Source organism: Desmodus rotundus, chromosome 5, assembly GCF_022682495.2.
Source record: "Desmodus rotundus isolate HL8 chromosome 5, HLdesRot8A.1, whole genome shotgun sequence".
NCBI classification, from domain to species: domain Eukaryota; kingdom Metazoa; phylum Chordata; class Mammalia; order Chiroptera; family Phyllostomidae; genus Desmodus; species Desmodus rotundus.
Window position 1 is genome coordinate 48,846,556 of NC_071391.1, and position 19,695 is coordinate 48,866,250.

The window sequence follows — 19,695 nt, forward strand, 5'->3', positions numbered from 1 at the left end:
GTCACAGTTTAACCGTGTCCTGGGTGTTGTCGTTCCCTGTGTGACTGTCGCTATGACTGTTGCCCTGTTGGTCTGGGTGCTGCTTGCTCTCGGAGTGGTACTGCGCTGCTGTCAGCGTCTGGAGGGGCTAGCAGCTTGCGCCGCCCCGTGCACCTGGCCCAGTAGCCTCTGACAGCCCCTTCTCTCACCAAGAGTGCTGGTCTGTTCACTGTGCCCTTTGAGGGCCCATGAGAAGGGAAGGAAGGGACTTACCCATATTCAGGCTTTAAAAAACGCTTGGCTCCAGGGAATGGGCCAGGGATGCTCTCTGTACTAGTCCTTCCTGGTGATCCCATTCCCTCACCTCTGCTCCCCAGAGGCTGGGAACTGTCTTCCAGGAGCCAGGGACCCTGACTCTCATGCTTTTGACCTAGAGTTTGTTATTTAGGAGGACTTCTAGGGCATGATTTTGACCAAGTGACTTAATATCATATCAGGAGCATTTTCCCCATGTTGTTATCTGATCTTGAAAACACTGTTTTTTTTTTTTAATTGGCTGCAAAGAATTCCATCATGGGATGTAGCAAGGGCTGGTATGAAATACAAACCAATCAATTCAGCTCTCTGGGATCTGCTTTGATGAAAGACTGGGTGGAGTAGGGGAGGGTGCTGAAGCAAAGTTTGTGTTATCTAGACATCTCCATTAGACCTGCTTCCTACCTCCTTGGTCTTTGACAACACTCTCCAGTGGCCTGGTTTGCCTCTGTAGATAAGGAACCACAGTTGTGAGGTGGTGAGCACCCTGTTAGTGGCGGTATTCAAGGAGAGACCATGGATTCTGTGAAGGGAAGTCCTGCAATGGGTGAGAGATTGAATAGACACCTTGGTGCCTGATTTCTTGACCAAAAGAAAATGCCAGCAATGGGAGCAGGGGTAGGTGGGTGTCTGTTAGGAGGGAAGTGGGAGTCTGTGTTCATATTTTCTAATCTCTGAAGGACTATCCTGTGTTGGGGTGGGGGCTGCAGAGTTAGGCACATTTGCATCCCTGTCTTCGCCCCTGAACAGGAGGCTCTTCCAGGCAGAGCCCTCTGACGCCTGCGTCTATCCCTAGGGTTCAACCCATGACCCAGCATGAGATGGTGCAGCCCCAGTGACACTCTGAGCTGATTTGTTGTGTATGGCTTCAAACAGCAAGGCCTGGCACAGGAGTAGGTTTATGGGCACATAATGGTTTTGCTATAATGGAGGTTTTGCTATAATGGAGGAATTCTTTTAACAGCTGTTAAGGGCTGCAGCAGGCTCAGCGTGGGTGGGGGTGAAGCTCCCCATCACTGGGGGGTGGCAGGCAGGCACTTGGAGGGGAGGTGAAACTAAGAGGCTAGATTGTTGGGGGGTAACTCTGGAAGCAAGGGTTGGCGGTTACCTAACTCAGTCCTAAATTGTAGGACGAGACCGTCACTCTGATGCTCTCCTCTTCCTTAATTCGCTGTAGCTTTTCCCCTCCCCTGTCCCATTTGCCCACTGCACACAGGCCACCTTTGGGTTACCTGTGATACCACTGGCTCATCTGGGCTGGGAAAGAAGGGCCAAGAGTAATATTTACTAGCAGGCGGGGTGAGTCAGTAGCCAGTGTGGAAATCCTGCCCCACCCCCTCCTCCCACCTCCAAATACGGCAGCAATACTTGAGTCATAAAAGCATAACTATCTGTTAACACTGGATCTGGTCCAGACCTTCAGTTACAGATGGGACACTGAGGCCCCAGAGGGAAGGCTCTGGTCCAGAGTTATCAGAGCCAGGATTAGAACCCAGGCCCATTGCCCGTCTGTGACTTGTCCCCTTAAACCAAGAGGGACGTGTGGTGAGGCAGCAAAGGGCTGAGCACAGGGCTCTGGCCATTGTACGTGCTCAGCAGCTTCCAGTTTTCATGATGTGGGAGGCAGGCCACCCCTCCCAGGCTCTTTGAGGAAGCCCTCCCGCCACAGCTTGCCCTGATGGGTGGAGCCTCCATGAGCCCTCAGAGCGTGGACGCCGGGCGGACTGGACTGCCAGTTGCCCCTCATCCCACTTTAAACCTCCCAGACTCCTCCCTGTGGCCATGAAGCCTCCTTCGAGCAGCTCCACTGCTTCATGGCCTCATCTCCTCCCATGTTGTGCTGCGGGACAGCCAGCGGCCTTCCATGTCCCTGTGGCATTCCCGCCAGCTCAGCCCTGCCTCGCTCAGGGGCCGTGTGTGCTGCCCTTCTGCCCACATCTTTGCACGGCTGGCTTCTGACCATTCGGTCCCCCTCATAGGCCTTTCAGACCGTGCACTAGAGAGCCTCCCCGCGTCTAGGAGTCTCACTCACTAGGAGGCCCTAGCCACCTCACCACGTCTTGTTTTATTTGTTTTATAGTCCTTATCATTACATAAATTATTATGTGGACTTATCTGTTTAGGTCATTGTCTCCCCATAAGAATGTCAGCCCCTTGGGAACAGGGGCCTTGTCCGTCTTTCTCAGTGTTGTATCCTCGGGCCTCCAGTACCATGCCTGGAATATAGTAGGTGACCAGCAAATATTTATTGAATGAATGAATCGTTAATGGATCCTCACCCCTCCTGAGAGCTGCCCTGTCCCTCTTGGCAGGAAGCTCTGTGTGATTCCTCATTCTTCCTCAGGCCTCCTCTTGGTCTGCCTGTGCTGGGGCTGCAGCTGTTCCCTGCCCTGGAGACACCCACAGTCTCAGCCGAAGCTGGCTCTGGGGCTGAGTGCAAAGTGGGCGGAGCCTGGCTCACCACAGTCCCCCTCATGGCTTCCAGGGCTTAGAAGCCAGAGAGCTAGAATTCCAGCCCAGGCTTCCCTCTGGGACCTGACAGGCAGCTCACTTCCCCTCTGGGGATCTCACGTTCCCTGTAATACAGGCTCAGAAATCTCAAACCCTGAAGAAAGTGAGCGTGAATGGAAAGTGCTTTGTAAATCAACCTGTGGCACTCAAGCTAATCCTTGGGTACCCTGTGTGACACTGCACAGCAGGCCCCCACACTATGGAGAGTGGCAGGCTCTGCTCTGAGGCATCCAGGAAGCTCACCACAGTGGGGACCCTGGGCTTATTGATGGAGCACCTCCTGTGCATTAGACCCTGGGCTGCGCACAGGTCGGTCGCCCTGGTCCCTGCCTTTGAGGAAGTGAGACGGGGGTGTACACAGGACAGCAGTACGCAGTGACCCACACAGTGTCAGAGAACAAAGCAAGAGGAACTGTGGAGGTCTGGAGGTGAGGGTGAGACAGTTAATGCTCTTGGGGTCAGGGAAGGCTTTCTGGAAGAGGTGACATTCAGCCTGGATACTGAAAGATGAATAGGCATTAGCAAGTCAGGAAGAAACTTTCAGGCACAGGGAATGGCATAAACGGAGGCATGAGACTGGGTGGGAGGGGCAGTCTGACCGCAAGGCCTCCGAGTCACGGTCTGGCCTGGAGTCCGGGTAGGTACGCCAAGGGGCAGAGATAGGCTGCCGTACCCAGGCCTGGTGGCTCACTCACACCCGCCTGGGGAGAAAAGGAACCTGGTGCATTCGGTTACTTGGCCTCTACCACTTCTGGGGGCTCCTGCCACAAGCCGCTGCTAGTAGATTTGAGGGGCTGGGGCTAGGAGTCAGGCCCGGGGTCTGTTCAGCCCCTACTCAGCTGCAAACTGCTGTGAAGCCTCAGTGAGCCAGGACCGCTTCCTGATTCCCAGTCTCCTCGTCTGTGAAATGGGCAAAGGCATCATAAGAGTATCTGCCCAGGTCATGCTGCAGACCCGAGGAAGCGGAACCCGCCGACTGTTTGGGCAAATCAGTGGAAGTAAAAAATGTGAATTCTGGTCACATTTGATACTCTTAAATTAGAGTGTATTTAACAGCCCTGCTCAGAGGGCCAGGAGCCTCACTCTGCATCTGCTTCCCATGTGAACTTGGGCGGACCCTGTCCTGTTGGAGCCTCGACCTCCTCCCCTGTGTAGTGAGGAGGGCTGTCTGGGATGGGCTTCCCCAGGTTCATTCCAGATCTGCTGTAGAAATTATTCCAGTCCTGCCCCTGACTGCTGCAGGGCCATCGGGGGTCAACCTCCTCCTCATTCCTGTTCTCAATTTGTCTTCATGAAAAAGGGCTCATGTCCTGCTTGGGGCCCAGGAAGTGCCCCAGAAGAACTTAGCTCCCCACACTTGCTTGTAGGTTGTGATAGGGACCTATTTTGAGAACTCCTTGGTGAGGTAGGTACAGGCTGCTGGCGTTGCCATGGCAACCCCTCTCACTTCAGTAGCTATTTTTTAATGTGTCAGAAGGTGGGGGTGGGGAAAGCGGGCCATTGGGGTCCTCAGCAATCACCTTGACGGTCCTGGTTACCATTCCAAAGTGCTGGAATGTGGAACCCTGAGAGCCCCACCTCCTTACCTCTCCTCCCAGGACTTTCCCTACCTCAGGGAAAGCAAGCACTTGAAAATTCAGGTCTCTGGGGTAGCTAGCCCAAGGAGGGGCTGATAGTCTCTCTTGAGGGATCTCTTATTGATAAAACTCCGTTAGTACATTCTAGCAGGGCACAGAAGGCCCAGGTTGTCAGGACTTCAGATTTCACCTGATCTCACCCCACCTCCTAATTTAGCGCCAGTGGGGAAACTGAGAACTAGAGAAGCTTGGAGGAGGCCCAGGGTCCCTGCATATCCGTGGATACCCACAGTGCCTGGCTCCCTGCCTGGGTCCTATGCAGGAGCCCCTAAGGACCAACAAGCAGGGATCCACTAGGCCGAGCCAGGCTTTCCAGCCAGCACACAGCTGTGTGTGGGCGTCCTCTTGGGCCAGATGTCCCAATGCGCCCTGCTGTAAGGACCCCTAATTTGCAAAACAGAACCCTTAAAGTGGGAATTGTTAGTCCTTCCAGAAAAGAACTCACCAATGTGTCTATACCAGGTAAACAACTGGCTAGTGGCCTTGGGGCCCTTAGGTACCAGCTGCAGTTGGTGTAAGGAATGGGGGTTGGGGGTGGGTGACATTCCAGGCCTCCGGGGTGGTGGCGCTCAGAACTCCTCGGCCTGGCATTCCTGGTCCTTCATGGCTCCCTCTTCACGTTGTCACCTAGACTCACACACTCTCACAATCTCCTTGCTCCAGGCTGGCTGAGCTACTTACAGTTAATTCCTCAAACTTGTGCTCTCTCCCTTCCAGGCCCTTGCAAATACCCTTTTCAGGACTCCAGTACCTGGGGTCCTGACCGTGCACCTGCCTCCTGGCAGCCTGGCACACTCGTACACATCCTTTGCATCTCACCTGATCTGTTACTTTCTCCAGGAAGGCTCCCTGAGAACATCCTCCAGCTGGACTGGGGGCCTCCTCTAGATTCCTTGGCTGACTTAGCCCTTTGTGCCTAATTGTTCACAGCCCTGTCTCCTGGGGCAGAACTCAGCCTCCGCAGGGGCCCCAGAAGCAGAGGCAGGGTCTGGCAGCACCCTGCGGCAGCCCCTGGCATGGAAAGGGCACTTGGAAAGCACTGTTGAATGCATGGTAATGTTTGGACCCCGCCCTTCTCTCCCTCCCTCTAGAGCCTTTCACTGTTACCCTGCCTTTCACACACCCCCTCCGGCTGGAGGAGACCTTTCCTTTCTGATTCCCCAGAAAGGTCCATTTGACCCTCTGTCACGGCCCAGGTCAGTCAGCTGCGGACAGGGCGTGTCTGTTATGGTCCAGGCCCTGTTGGTTGGTCTCTGTCCCCTTGAGGACCCAGTCGTTCAGCCAACATTGACTGCATTCCTGCTCTGTACCTGACCCTGTGCTGGGCACAGGGGCCCAGATAAAGAAGACATGGTCCCTGCAAACAAACGCACACTCGTTCTCACAATGAGAAAAGGCTGAGCAGAGGGAGGGCTGAGGTGGGGGCACGTGGGGTGGGCAGAGGAAGGCTTCCCCCAGGAAGGGTCAGCCCCGAATGGCAAGGAAGGTCTCCAAGGGGCCAGGTCTCAGTGCCAGGCTGGCACTGAGCGAGTAGCCAGACTGGACCTGCAAGTGCAGAACTCTACCTGCGGGGAATGCAGGCCGGGCCCCGAGTGAGGGAAGACTTCCGGGAGGGAAGGAATGTCTGCCTGAACTTGTGGTAAGATGCAGAATGGGGACAGGTTCGTGGGCAGGTCTTGCAGGAGCCCAGCCCTGGACTCGGACTCCAAAATAACAGGCACGACCCTCCGGAGCCATGACCGCCCCTCTCCTCATCACACGTGTGGAGCCCCACTGACAGCGCCCCAAGCGCCTGGAGAACGCTTGCCTCTCACCTCGAAGATGCAGCATCTCTTTGGCACTGGGCCTAGCTTCCTGGGCCTCCCTGGGGCTGGAAGGGCCAGTCAGGGGTCAGTGTGTCCATCCTCTGCCTCGGTACAGGTTTGCACCTGGTTCCTTAAAGTAGCTTGAGGTGACTTCCTCACTGTCTACTTAGCAGCTGGTGGCCCAGGGCAGATGGGCCCCAAGGGCACGTCCCCCTGGGGATGTGAGCAGGTTGACGTCCCCACTCACAGGGGACAGTCACGTGTCTGTGACCTCACCGGCATCTTTCGGGGTCTGCAACAGACGTGCCAGATGCTGTTTGGGCCTTTTCCATAAGTTGTTCGGATTCTTCACAACAATCCAGGGTGGCAACTAAGGGGGATACTGAGTCTCAGACGGGGGTAGGGACTTGTAGGGTCTCATGGCAGGTAAGAGTCGGAGCCAGAGTGTGAACCCAAGTCTGCTGAGGCCTGCACTTCTGCTCCGAGGCAGGACAAGGGTTGCTATACCCATTAGACAGGAGGGGACACCGAGGCTCACTTGATAATTACCTGGCATGCACACAGGTCTTTCCTTTTTATGATGCTCTTGCCTATGCATTATCATTTAATCCTCACAGCAGCCTGCCGAGGTAGGTATTAGCCCCGCTGTACAGATGAGGAAACTGAGACTTGCATAGGAAGTGACTCACTGAGGCTATGCTTCTTGCGAGTTAGGGGCCAGATCCTCCTGACGCCTGGCTTCCGGTCCTTTGCATTGTCCCCAGGTTGGCCTCTGTACCCCCCATCCCCAAGTCAGCATTGACGGTGGTGGAGGAAGCATTGTGGGCTGTTCAGAGACATGACCCGTGTGCTCCTGCCTCCCCCCGAGGCTGGCTGTGCTTCACACCTCCTCTCCACCTGCCCTCTATGTCACAGAGTCCTCCCACTCCTCTCTCTAGCCCGCTGCCCCAGAATGATTTTCCTTCGCGGCTCTCATCGCCGCCTGACACTGCATCAGAGCTTTCTCTCTCCCTCAGCAGAATGTGCAGCCTCTGAAGGGGACACCTCCTGTGCTGTGTTCGCTGCGTTTCCCCAGGGGCAGAACAGCACTTCCCACCTCCTCAGGGCTCCGCACTTCAGTCTTATCTCTGGCCCCTTCCGCCTCCTCGGGAAGCCATTCCTGACTACTGTAGCCCTTCCTGACTCCTCTGTTCTCCGCTCCATTGGGGTTAAACCTGAACCCCCGTTCCTGGGTCCTAGAACATTCTCTTGGGGCCTGCCTCTTTTCAGCTCCCTCTGAGTCACTCCAGCAGTTGCTTCTAACCACGGTGCCCACTTTCCTTCTCTTTGCCTCCCGGACCTTGTCTTCGGGGCCCTGCCAAGGCCTCATGGCCCCCTTGGAGTCGCCCCTGTCGCCGCACTCACTCTGTTCCTATTCTCGTAACACACAGCTCTGACTGCTCGTCATCAGTGCCCCTCCCCACCCTGGTCAGTGATAGAAGCAGGGATGATAGCTATCACGTAGTGGCCAAACAGATGCCAGCTGTACCTTACATGCATTTTCTTCATTTAGTCTGCCCAGCAGTGCTGCAAGTTGGGACCATTGTCCTCATGTAGCAGGTGAGGAAACTGAAGCTGAGAGAGGCTCAGCATCATGGCCAAGGTCACAGAGCCATGCAGGGGCCGAGCTGACCCAGGACCCTTTTTCGGATTATGGGGATTAGAGTTCAGACCCTGCCTCTCAGGCTTGTTTGAGAGGAAACCCTGTTTTCGTCAGCCCTGGGTGCGCCTCCCTGGTCACTCTGCTATCAGATGTGGGGCAAGGAGATGTTCAGACACACCCGTACCCATCCCCAAGCCGAGCACGGGCTGAGGAGCGTGCGGCCTCACTGCTGGGAGCAGCTCTGGCTCAGCCCTTGCAGCAGGGACTCGGTTTGTGGGGACACGTGGGTGGGGTGAGGTTCCCATTCCTTGCACAGCCAGTCTACAGGAGAGTGCGCCCACCAGACTGGGGTGTGGAGTGGGGCACAGCAGGCAGCCCTCCCTCAGCTGGGGGTGTGTCCCTGGAGTCTGGGTGTGGACTGGCTTGGTTTGGGGACCAGCCCTCAACAGCGTGGCATCATGGAAATGAGGGACTCAGAGCCCAAATACCTGCCTTGAGTCCTGGTTCCCCTACATCCTGACCTCAAGTAAATGGCCTAACCTCTTTTGGCTTCACCTTACCTCAGTTTCTTTCTCTGTGAAATGGGGTTGCCCATTCTTGCCTTGTCCGCCTTCCTGGGGAGTGCTGTGGACCGTGAAGCCCCATAGAGACATGAGGGGAGGGGATTCCTTTCTGGGTGCAAGACAGCTGCACCGGGCCTCTGGCAGCTCCACTCCCTCCGCCCTCCCAAATCTAGGAGCGAACGAGCTGTGTAAAATAAGCGGGACCTGGGAGCAGCTATTGGAATTGGCTATTGGGAACTTTTCTCTATAGGACTAGCCAGCTTCCTGTATGGCCTGCCTTGTGTCCCTCCATGAAATAAGACACTCTGTAGGTAGGGGTTCTGTTCCCCTCACAGGTGGGAAAGCTCACGCTCAGGGAGGGTGAGAGCAGCCCCTCCGCCCCCCTCCACCCCAGCTCCAGTGTCCTCAGCGATGGGGCCTTCCTGGCAGGCGGCGCAGTCTAACGTGGGCATCCGGGCCTTCACCCACCCCTGGGGCCTGTGGGTTTGTTCACTCCTCTAGTAAACCCCTATGAGCTCCTCTGTGACAGGCCCTGTACAGGGCTCTGGGCACACAGATGAATCAGGTCCCAACCCCGGCACCCAGGAGACGCTGGCAGAGGAGGAAGGCCAGATAAACGGGCACTGGCTGCAGAGGGATTGGTGCTGAGATGGGTCCAGAGAGGGAGGTGTACCGAGGGAGGCTGGGGACGGGGGCAAGGGAGCAGGTCGGAGCTGGAACTTAGCTGGATGCTGAGGCTCCCTGCTGGCCCCACCTGGGACTGGGTGTGAAGGTGGCAGTGGTGGCATCTGACTGTAGCATTGGCATTCAGCTAGCTTCTGCTGGACCCCTCCCAGCCGCAGCCAGGGCAGAGGGGTGCTGACAGCTGAGCCGTGAGGGCCGGCAGAGGCCTGGGGGTACCCAGCAGAACCCTCACCTCCCACCTGCCAACTGTACCAAGGCTGTCACAAGGTGGCAAGCCTCCAGGTGGTGTCTTCAGGAGGGGGCACACCAGAGTGTGAGCAGTCGAAAAGGTCGTAGAGTTCATCCTCCCTACCCCCATGGTACAGATGGGAAAACCAAACCAGAGAGGTGAGGTGACTCGGCCAAGGTAACACCTCGATGGCCCAGGCCCTGCTGCCACTTAGCCTGCTGCACAAGATGCCTGCTCCTGGCCTGCCCCTGAAGGAAGACAGGTCACCCGTTTCCCATCTCCTCCCAGCCTTCCCCCCGCTTTGCTGTGGGGAGAAGACAGGAGGAGCAGGGGGACCTGCAGCACAGCGACAGGATGCAGTCCTGGAAGTCGGGGCTGAATTGAGCCCAGTCCTGCCACCCTCTGGCCTAGTGACCTTGGCCATGTCACTTCCCCGAGCCGTTTTTATCACCATCAAAATGGGACAGGCCAGCTCCTGGGGCAGGGCTCTGTGGTCAGCCAGGCCGGAATCTTGCGGCCAGGAGCCAGCTGACCGGGCCCAGGCCTGAGGGGCGCAGTCGCCCCCTCCGGGGCTCCCACAGGGGTACCTGCCTTTCCTCAGTGGACTCCGCACTTCCCACTTTGTGGCAGAGCTAGTGTGGGCCATAGTGGGGACCAGGCTGGGTGAGAACAGTCTGGGTAGTGTGGGAGAGGCCTGGCTCTGGCCGGCCGGCACACTGTGGGGCTTGCGGGGGTCCTCTTCTTCCTGCCTGGGTGAGCGTTGGGCAAGGGGGCCTGCAGTTCCTGCACTCGGCCCTTATCTCATTGCGAGAGACCTCTACTGAGCTTAGCAACCCAGGTCTTTACAGTTGTTTCGGTGGGGGTATGATACCGGTGTGGAATCACTGTGTGCCCCCGCCCCCAGCAGGAGAGCCCCACACAGCGGTAACGAATGCAGCCAGTTGACTGGCCCTGACACAAAGGCAGGGGCTTGGCCCCAGCCCTTTCCTCAAGCTGTTGGCCTTGAGGTCCTATTTGCAGTAAGAAGTGGGCAGATAAGACAATGTCTGATGTCCTTCCCTCCAATGGCTTCTTTCCCCAGAATAGCGAAGGTGGAGGCCTGCAGCTCCTCTCTGCACCCCTGCCCCCACCCCAGACTTACTCGGCCTGAGACTTTGGACTGAGGATCTTGTTAAAATGCAGGTTTTGATTCAGCAGTTCCAGGCTGGGGCCCCAGATCCTGCATTTTTAAACAGGTGAAGAGACCACAAGTTGAGTAGGAAGGTTCTAGAGTCCATTCTGCCTTCTTTCCAGCCAGGGCACCCAGTCTACCCCTTAGCCTGCTCTTAGCTGCCAGGGCCCCTGCTCCAGACCTTGGATCAGGAGTTTAGGACTGCTGGGGTCTCACCTCCCTCCCTCATGTGCCTCCCCAGGCCACTCCCTGCTTCTGGACAGGTTTACCAGGTCCTGTGCACAGCCTGCTGTTGGGCCTGCTGTGTCCCACGGGCGCTTGGCACCTGTGGTGGGGGACTAGGAGGTGCTCTGGGCAGGGGGCAGGAATCCTGGATTCCAACCCTGGCCCTGCTGCCTGAACGATCCAGTGCAGGTCAGCGCCCTTCTCCTCAGTCTCCCTGACGGTCCAGCTGGGCTATTCTAGGTCGCTCCAGAGGGCCTTCGGTCTCCAGGATGGGTTGTCAGGAAAGTGTGGAGGTGGGAAGGACCTGTGACGTAGGGTTTTTATACAGAGAGGGTGGAAGATCAGTTTGGGGTGAAACCTCTGGAATGCCTCTCTGGCCAGCCTCTATAGTTGCTCTTGTGAGTCACATACTGCTACCTAATCGGGGCTGCCGAGCACCCAGTATGTACCATACCCCGGGGCCATGTCAGGGAGCCCTCATGGTCTTGCCTGGGGTCACAGTAGTGGTCGGATCCAAGAAGTAGACTGGGTCTGACTCCTGCTGTCCCAGGCCCCTCCCGCTGATCCATCACACCAGGCGAAGAGGATGGGACTCATCTGTCTGCCTTGAGTGATCTGTGTTCCGCCTAAAAGTCAGAGCGGTTGTTGACTTCCAGCTGATGAGAGTTCTGTCCCTTTCTAAATTCTGCTGTGACCTCGTTGCTCTACACATTTTGAAGAAATGCAAAGGCTTAGCTGTAAGCCCCTAAACCCCTCTCCCTCCCACTCCCAGTGGTAGGTCAGCGTGAAAGGTCATGGGACCCTCAAGCACAAGATTGTGGCTTAGTGTGCAGGGCCTTGCAGAGTGGGGGTGTGAAGGAATGTTTAACTGGAACACAGCAGGCACTCGGTGAAGATGTGTTGTGAGAGGGGCGTGCAGTTGGGGTACAGCAGATGTAGGGTGTGAAGTGGCCCACTCCTTTGGCCCAGCTGCTGGAAGGAGTGGGGTATGGATTAGGACCCTCGGCCGTGCTCACTTCCAGTGCTGCCTTTCTTGTTGTCACCAGGCTTTCTGGTTCCACTGTCCCTCAGTCACTGAAGTCTGGGGCATCATCCTCGGGGCACAGCCACAGAGCTAATTAAGTGAACGCATCTTGTCCTAACTTCCAGGCTTGGCACTTGCTCGGGAGTGAAGGTAACTGCAGCCCTCGGTGTCCCAGGCTGCCTGAAGCTCCGTGGCCAGCAGGTCCTCTGTGGAAGCAAAGCTCTGGCCTGATTCCTCTCAGAGCCCCAAGCTGAGGGCACTGAGACGAAGCTGAAAGTGTAAATCCCTCTGGAGGTGCTAGTGGCTGCAGTCTTGGTGGTGGTGGGGTTGTGGGCAAGAGTGCTCAGCACCTTCAAAAGTCCTGGGGATAAAGGGGGTGGGGTGGGGACTCGGGGCGCTCAAAGTACAGTTGGAGAAAAAAACATCGCAAATTGGATGTTGAAACTCTGTCCTTGGCCCCACAGACACAAATACCAAAGGTTAAATATTTGTACTAGATCCAGATAAAGGATAGGGGCAGGTGTTTGGTAGGGGTGGTGGAAAGGACGAGAGCTGGCAACTAGGGAGAGCCTCCCCCTAGCCTCTTTGGCTACCTCACTTGTCTCCAAAATGATCCTATGAGAGGACACCATTCCCACTGGGTAGGTATAAAAACTGGGGCACAGGGAGGCACATAACAGCCCAGAATTTGTAGCTACTGGGTGGCAGTGCTAGGATTTGAACCTGCATCTGTCTGATTTTGTTGCCCATGCTCCTCTTACATTTGGGAAGGTACCTGTGGGAGGTGGGCTGGTGGTGAGGACTCTGAGGCTGGAGGGAAGGGGACAGCCGGCTGACGTCTCCCATCTGCTGCAGGCACTGGCTCCAGCATCCTCTCTGCCCTCCAGGACCTCTTCTCCATCACCTGGCTCAACAGGTCCAAAGTTGAAAAGCAGCTGCAGGTCATCTCGGTGCTACAATGGGTCCTTTCCTTCCTTGTGCTAGGTAAGCTGGGTCTCCAAGGGCGAGGGCAGGCAGGGGCCACCTCCCCGACAGAGATTAGAACAGGAGCTCAGGGGTGAGGACTAAGAACATCTTGCCACTTGCCACCTTTTGGGTCCACAGTCCGGTACTCTACCCCTAGGCATGCATGAGGGCTCAATGACTTTCATAACTATGGGATAAATATGGGAGGTGGTGGTACAGTTCCCATTTTACAGGTGAGAAATCCAAGTCTCAGAGAAGGTAAGTAATTTGTCCAAAGTCACACAGATGTGAATTCAGGTCTGCAGGACCCCAAAGCCTCTGTTTTTCCCATGTGCCACGCTGCCTACCGACAAACGTTTTCTGGCAGGTGTGCTGCTCGCCTCAGGGTGCTGTGACGCTGGGTTTGAGACCTGACTCTACCGCTAACAAGCTCTGTGCCCTTACAAAGGTGTCTGAAAGTTAGTGTCCTCATTTTGAAGGTGAGGGAAATGCTGCCTAATTCACATGGCTTTTGTGGAGATTCCAGATAAGGAAAGAGAGCAGGTAGCACAGGGTACAGTCACCCACCTCCTGCTGAGCACACTCCCTGGCTGCCTCCCACAGCCCATCTACTGCCGCTCCCTCCTCTCTCGACACCTCCCACACCTGTGCTTCGGTGGCCGCTTCTGCAGGTCCAGGTTGGGGCCCTCACTCCCCAGGTTGCCATCCCAACCAGGGTCAGGACATTGCAGACTGTGTAGGAGGAGGAAAGGGCCCGGGCCTGGGCTTGCCGCTGCTCTCCCAGCAGCCTCTTCTCGTCCCCAGGCCCCTGTGTCTCCGGCATAATAAGTGGCTTTCCCAGCACATAGGCAGACAAACCTGCTGCGGGAGAAGCATAGCGTACAATCCATGGCCCGTGGGCAAGTCCCTCCAGGGGGCCCACTCTTCAGGACTGTCCAGTCTGATGGGACTATCAGGGTTACTCTGTCAGTGCTGAGCAGCCGTCCTTCCAGGAGGCACGGGGGCCTCTGAGGCTGCATTTCCAGGGCAGCCGTGTGCAGCCCCTCCCTCCCTGTGCAGGGCAGAGGGATGGGGCAGGGGGTGCCCGTATGGAGCCCCCACAGTGTACCAGGCACTTGCTGTGTTTTTCCTTGACTTCCTACTTCTCAGGTGAGGAAATGAAAACTCACAGAGGTTCAGTGGGGCTGTGCAGTGAGACTCTTCACCTTTAGGCCCAAGAGCGGACTCGAGGGCATCCATGAACCCCTAACCTTAAGTGCAAAATTATATGTGAGAGTATATGCACACTTTTCTGGGGTCAAAGGCGATTGCTGTTCTCATATTCTTTTTTTATTTTTATTTTTTTTAATTGACTTTAGAGAGAGAGATTGAGAGAGAGAAACATTGATTTGTCATTCCACTTCCTGATGCATTCGTTAGCTGCTGCTGGTTTGCACCCTGACTGGGGACCACACCTGCAACCGCAGCGTATTGAGACTGAATTCTAACCAACTGAGCTACCGGGCCAGGGCTGTCCTCGGATTCTTACAGGGGCGTGGGGCCTCAAAGAGATAAGGAAACTGGTCTGGGGACTGCAGCAAATCAAACTGGCTCCCTCAGGGCTCAAACCCCCATCTCGACCTGCATTTGGCTACTTATTTAGAATCTTGGAGTGGACAGCACAGCCTAGCCCCTCCATTTTCAGAAAGGAACTAGGGGACCAGGAATATGGGTAAACCCTTGCCCAGAATCACATAAGAAGGAAGTAGTGGGACCAAGAAAAGACCCGATAGAGTCCAGTCACCCAGCCCTCTGCCTCGTCTCATGCAGCAGCTCCCTTGGTCCCCATTTGCATGGAGAAGCTGCCACTTTCCTCTTAGTGGGTCAGAGCGTGGCTGATGGGGCACTGAGCAGCTGATAGAACCGCAGCCCATGTAGCACCGACAGGCACCGGCCCCAGGTGTAGGTTAACAATCCATCACACCCAACCACAGCCCAGAAACCAGCCCAGCATCTTCCCAACGCCCTCATGTAGGTGGGAGCCAAGTCTGGTTGGATGGGCAGGTCTGCTGAGTTGGTGCTAATTATTGCCCTGAGCAGCCCAGTCTCTCCCTCCTGCTGCCACCCAAATCTGCTGGCAGAGGCTCTCCTAGTGCTGTGGCCCCAGCAGCCTCCCTCTGGCACAGAGAGACTTCCCCATTTTTCTGCCATAGACTTCCTCTGGCATTCTGATAAAGGCCATAAACTTTTCCCGATGCTTTCAAGGGTATTACACAAATTACATCGGATTTCAAAGGAGTCCACAGATACTGAAAACCGATATTTTAATATAATTATGCATACTTTAAGAAATCAAGTTAGCCCTGGCCAGGTTACTCAGTTGGTTGGAGCATCGTCCCGTACACCAAAAGGTTGCGGGTTTGATCGCTGGTCAGAGCACACATCTAGGCTGTGGGTTTGATCCCCAGTCGGGGTGAATACAGGAGGCAACCAATCTCTCCCACATTGATTTTCTCTCTCTCTCTCTCTCTCTCTCTCCCTCTCTCCCTCTCTCTCTCTCTCTCTGCCTCCTTCCTCCTCCCTCTCTTTCTAAAATCGATGAACATATCCTTAGGTGAGAATTAAAAAAGAAGAAGAAATCAAATAAGACATGTAGTAACCCATGTACTTTTTTAAAAAAGATTTTATTTATTTTTAGAGAGGAAAGGAGGGAGAAAGAGAGGGAGAGAAACATCCATCGACGTGAGAGAGAAATACCCATTGGTTGCCTCTCACAGTACCCCAACCAGGCGCCCAGCCCACAACCCAAGCAAAGGCCCTGACCAAGAACTGAACCAGCAACCTTTCGGTCCACAGGCCAGCCCTCAGTCCACTGAGCCACACCAGCCGGGCTTGCTTTCTGTTATTACAGTAAATAAAAAGCTCTAGCAGCAGGAGTAATCGTTGCTCAAATTCTTAAGGAGTGATGAGAATAAATGATTTTCAAGATATCTGCAACTGCTGTAAGTGTAATACAGAAACACCTTTGTTTTCTTTTTTTAAATAGACTTTATTGTACTTTTTCTATTGATTGATTTGAGAGAGAGAAGCATTGATTTATTGTTCCACTTATTTATGCATTGATTTATGCATTCATTGGCTGATTCTTGTATGTGCCCTGACCAGGGATCAAACCCACAACCTTGGCGCATCAGGATGATGCTTTAACCAACTGAGCTACCTGGACTGGGCCAACACCTTTGTTTTCCATTGGTGTCACTGTCGACAGTACTGCCGATATTACTGTGGTCTGTTACACTAGTAAATGAAGGAAATAGTAAATTTCCATCAGAGATGGGTAAAAATTAAGATGTCATTTTTTTTTTTTTTCTATCCAAGTCCATGGATCTTTGGATTGGACACAACTGTGTGTTAAGTCCTCTTCACACATCATCTCATGTGGTCTTCCCAACCCCCTGTAAGGAGATCGGGGGTCAGGCACGGGCCGTAGCCAGCGAGCGGAAGGGCCAGGGCTTCATGGGAGAGCATGTCCATGCTCTTCACGGGGCCCTCTGCTGCCTCTCTGCCCTGCTCACGGGCCTCAGGGACCAGAGTTTTGAGTCACGAGCTTCACCATGTGTGTGGGGAGGGGGCCGGTGCAGGTGGTCCTGAGCCCTCCACACGTGAAGCCAGCAGGGCCTTTGGGCGGTTGTTACATCTCATGGACCCCGCCGCACTGGTTCCTGCACAGCCCCGTGACCTACGAGGGCGAGGGCAGAGCAGGGAGCGAAAACCAGGATTGTCGGAAACTAGGATTGTCTCTGAGAAAGGAAGGTCAATCGTGGGTTTAGTTCATTTTTGCTCAGTAAACCTTTCCTGTGCGGGTTGCTGGGGCTGGTGTGGTTAATCTGACCCCGTTGCAGCTCCCAAGGAGCTCGGGGTCTGCTGGAAGGAGTCCGATGGGGGAGGCAGGTGATGAGCGCAGTGAGAGAGAGGCTATCGACACACAGGGATTAAGGGGAGTGGGACCCCCCACCACACGGCTGAGGAAGTCCTGAACTAGAATGCAGTCTCCAGACTCTCCATCTATTCTCTTTCCCTCGGTCCAGACTTAGCATCAGAGAGAGGATACTAGGGAGGGATTCCTCCAGTCCAGTCCAGCTGCCCCTCGGGAGAATTAGGGGTGTGCTGACAGCTAGGTTTCCAGGCTGCTCAGCCCCTCACCCGAACCTCATGGCCCTGCCCAGGCCCACCTGGCTTCTTTGGGAGCTTGAATACCTGCAGGCTCTTTCCCAGGCCTAAGAAAGAGGACCAGTGGCAAACTGATCCATAATGGGAGTGACTCTGTAGGTGGCCTTAGACATAAGCGTTCACCAGTTGCCTCAAGTACTTCACAGTTTGCCTTTGACACGGTTTCATAGGCTGCTAATGCTTCCCTGGAGACTCATCTTCCCTGTCTGTGACATCACACCCCTGAGCTGGTCCTGCCAAACTGGACGCCTGGCCACTCGATGCTCACTGCCCCTCCCCAGATAGTTGTACCGTTTTTAGCTGCCCTGGGGAGAGGCTAGCTCAGGGGTCTAGAGCAGGACTGGACTGTGGATGTCAGGGGACTTCCCTTAGATCCATGGAGAGTCCCTGTCTGGCCCTTCCCTCTCCCTTGGAAAACCAGAGGAAGCTCGGCATGGTGGGGAGAAGAGAGTATGAAGTCTAGAGCCAGGTAGCTCTAGAGTGCCCCTGACCAGTACATTGTCCAGCTGAGGGTGGGCATACTGCAAGGGTTGGCTTCCCTCCCTGGACAGTGGACAGGGTGCTGAATGGAGGCCCGCGTGCTGAGTGCCAGGGGGCAGAGAAGATGTGGCCCCTAGGGTAGAGAGCTCGGAGGGGAGAGGTCCGTGTGGGAGGATAGTGCCACACGAGAGAACAGAGCTTCTGAAGGCTGGGGAGAAACTGGAAAGGGAGAAGCCGGCGGAGGGCATCTAGGGGCAAGCCATGAGGTAAGCCAGGCTTGGCATGGACCTTCCTTCCTCTCTGGGCCAGGTTATTCAACCTTATGGCCAACAGGCCCAGAACAAAGTGACCACGTGGAAGTTGGCCCCAGGGAGTCTTCTAAGTATCGTGCTGGGACTTTGAGGGGGGGCTGCTGATGGGCTCTGGGCTTTGGCCTGGGCCCCTGGCTCTTGTCATGTTGGAAGCGGCCAGTCCTCCTCCCAGGGCAGGAACCCTCCCCTCTAGGTCCCTCCAGTGGCATCTGTGGCTTCTAGTTTTTGGTGAATTACTAAAGCCTGGGGCAGATTATGGTTTGAATTCTGGCTCTGCCACTATCTTGCAGGGTGACCTTGGGCAAGTTACCCCCTCCTAGAGCCACAGAGTTCTCATCTCTAAACTGGTGTAAAAGTAACCCGCCTCACCATTGAAACAGGGGCTCAGCCCATGTCCGGGGATGTAGAGGCACTTGGTAGGTCCCTCCACTAGTCCACAGTGTCTGTGCTGGGCACTGGGGTGGAGAGAACGGGCAAGGAGGGCACAAAATAACAGCTCAAAGGACAGCTTCAGAAGAAGCTGAAGTTCACCTTCTCCGACACCATTGCCCAGACAACATGGAGCCCGCATGCCCCTTAGTGCCAGCCCGTCGGAGCCGAGGAGATGAGGCTCGACTCTGTGAGTCTGCTCCTCCCCAGGGTATGCCCATGGCCTTGGTTGTGCCTAGCCCAGTGCCATAGTAAATGCTCACTTAGTCACTCGGTGAGCCTTTGCCCGGGAAGGCTGAGGCCCACGTGGGGAGGATGGCACCTGACCTGTGGCCTCTTGCTTGCCCACCAGGAGTGGCCTGCACCGTCATCCTCATGTACACCTTCTGTACCGATTGCTGGCTTATCGCTGTGCTCTACTTCACCTGGCTGGTGTTTGACTGGAACACGCCCAAGAAAGGTAAGGGCGTGGGTCTCCTCGCCCCGCTGCCCCGCCCTCGGAACCTTCGCTCTTGCACACGCTGAGCCTCCTCATTGCGGGTGTTGCCTCTTTTTACTTAATACCTATTGTGTGAAACATGTTGGGCTAGACCGGGGGTGGTTGGAGTGGGGGGCCTAAAACCACTGCCAGGGGCACCATCCTGGTCCTTGCAGGAGCTCGCACTCGGTCGAGGGTTTGCCTAACGTGAGGGAACAAACGTGGACAGGGGCCCAGTGGGGAGAGGGTGAAGATGCTGCCTAGGGTGATGGTCGCCCACCTCAGGGTTTCACACTGCCTCTGTCTTGTCTTCTTACCCAAATGTCACCCTCCCCATTCCCACTCCTTCCCAACACTGTGTTTTGTTCTCTGGAAGGTGGCAGGAGGTCAGAGTGGGTCCGAAATTGGGCTGTGTGGCGCTACTTTCGAGACTACTTTCCCATTCAGGTAAAGACTTGTGGGTCTTATTTTAGGAGGGTGGGAATGGCTGGGAGATCTGAATTCAAGCCCTAACCTACCTGTCCACAGTGGCCAACCATGCTGAGTTGAACCATGTGGCATCTTCCACTCAGAGCATCTGTTTATGCTCTTTCCCAATTTATGCAGGATTTGAGCAATTCAGGGCACATATCATGACATACCGAGTAAACAGAAAAATCAGACTTGGGGGCGGGGGAACACTAGTATTTCAGCCATATGGGTTAACAGAGTATGGTGGTTGAGCTTCATCATTAGTTCTGAGCTTCCTGGCAACCAAGGCAAAAGGGGAACTATGGTAGTTGTTGGTTCTTGTCTGGGGAAAGGAAAAAGCAAGAAGCTTACTATTTCCTTGGGGGAACAAGACCTGATCTAGCATTTGAATCTAAAAGGTGTTTCAGACACTGAGATCCTGAGTGATCTGAGGAGCAGGTATAGCAGCCGGTGTTATGGCCATTGCGTGTCTGCCTTCCAGTGAATATTAGAAGCATAACTTAAAATGTGAGGGGATTCATCAAGAGCAGTCCTTAACTAGTCTAAGTTCACCTGGCCTGAACCAG

General features: G+C 55.2%; 1 protein-coding gene across 1 annotated transcript in view; it reads left to right on the forward strand.

Moving 5' to 3' along the window:
- DGAT2 (diacylglycerol O-acyltransferase 2) overlaps window positions 1-19,695 on the forward strand; it is a 32,465-nt gene that overhangs the window by 1,950 nt on the left and 10,820 nt on the right. The window contains exons 2-4 of the mRNA XM_045182043.3: window positions 12,641-12,769; window positions 18,533-18,640; window positions 19,035-19,105. Coding sequence (XP_045037978.2) covers window positions 12,641-12,769; window positions 18,533-18,640; window positions 19,035-19,105 — 308 coding nt within the window. The remainder of the gene's footprint in view (window positions 1-12,640; window positions 12,770-18,532; window positions 18,641-19,034; window positions 19,106-19,695) is intronic.